We start from the raw sequence: 1,222 nt of genomic DNA on the forward strand, positions 1-1,222 counted from the left end.
TCGGCCACACCGAAGAGAAGGCCCGCCGCCTAAACATGGGCTGCAAGGCGCGCGTGGCAACCCGGCCAACCCTTCGACCACAAGAACGGCCACGGCTACGTCAAGGCGCATCGCGGTTTCTACCACGACGCGATCTTTGTCAAGCGCAACAACTTCAACCTGCTGCTCCACGAGACGTTCGGCGGCGGCTTCTCGCCCACCGCCGTTCTCAAGCTGCGCCGCCTCGCGCGCAAAGTCGCGCGCGGCAGCGTCGACCGCACGGCCTACTCGCCCAAGTACTCGCTCTCTTTTATGTCCCACCATGCAGAGCGCATCTCTCTCTCTGTTGTGCGAGGCGTGAACCGCGCCATTCGCTCTCACCTGGCAACCCTGTCTGCACGTCTCGCGCGCGCGTGAACAGGGCTCCAGGCCCCAAATGACGTGTGAGTGTTAGAGTTGTTTGGTATTGCTAAAAATCTCTCTCTCCTTCCAGCCCACCTTGTGCCGTGCCTCTTCGATTCTTTTTGGCTTGGATGGCCGCTCTGTGCGGTCGGTGCGCCCCGGAATTCTTTTTGCGATTCAGTGCCACCAGCTTTCGACAGCTTGCAAAGAAAGACGCCGCCGCTGTTTTGCTCTGATGGCAGGCCGCGGGAGAAAAAGAAAAAAGCTCGCGCCATGGAGGCGCGCCTCGCTCTCCTCGTCTGCTGCTGCTGCCTCCATCTCTCCTGCGGCTCCAGCGCCGGCGACGACTTCTACTCTCTCCTCGGTGTCTCGCACGACGTCGACGACAAGGGGCTCAAGAAGGCGTACCGGGCGCTGGCGCTGAAGAACCACCCTGACAAGGCGACCGGCTCTGACGAGGAGAAGGCGGAGGCGAAAGCGAAATTCGTGCGAGCGGGCCGCGCGTACGAGGTGCTCTCGAGCAAGGAGATGCGCGACGTCTACGACGCCGTCGGAGAGGAGGGCCTCGAGCGGTGGATGAGTAGCCGCAACGACGCCAGCGGTGGCGGCGGCGGCGGCGGCGGCGGCGGCGGAGGCGGCAGCGGCGGTGGCGGCGGTTTCGGCGGCGACGGAGGTGGCGGCGGGTTCGGCGGCGGGTTCGGCGGCGGGTTTGGCGGCGCCTACGGCGGCTACGGCGGCGGCGGCGCGCACGGCCACCCCTTTGCTGGGTTTGGCTTCAGCGACCCGCATGAGCTGTTTGCCGCCGCGTTTGGGCAAGGGTTCCGGGTATGGGCCTGGGCAC

General features: G+C 65.5%; 1 protein-coding gene across 1 annotated transcript in view; it reads left to right on the forward strand.

Moving 5' to 3' along the window:
- Positions 1-512: 512 nt before the first annotated feature.
- The window catches only part of EMIHUDRAFT_252473 (hypothetical protein), a gene marked incomplete at both ends in the record, with an annotated part of 4,184 nt that continues 3,474 nt past the window's right edge, over positions 513-1,222 (forward strand). The window contains 3 exons of the mRNA XM_005788359.1: positions 513-532; positions 624-953; positions 1,161-1,206. Coding sequence (XP_005788416.1) covers positions 513-532; positions 624-953; positions 1,161-1,206 — 396 coding nt within the window. The remainder of the gene's footprint in view (positions 533-623; positions 954-1,160; positions 1,207-1,222) is intronic.

This window comes from Emiliania huxleyi (assembly GCF_000372725.1).
Source record: "Emiliania huxleyi CCMP1516 chromosome Unknown EMIHUscaffold_1355, whole genome shotgun sequence".
NCBI classification, from domain to species: domain Eukaryota; phylum Haptophyta; order Isochrysidales; family Noelaerhabdaceae; genus Emiliania; species Emiliania huxleyi.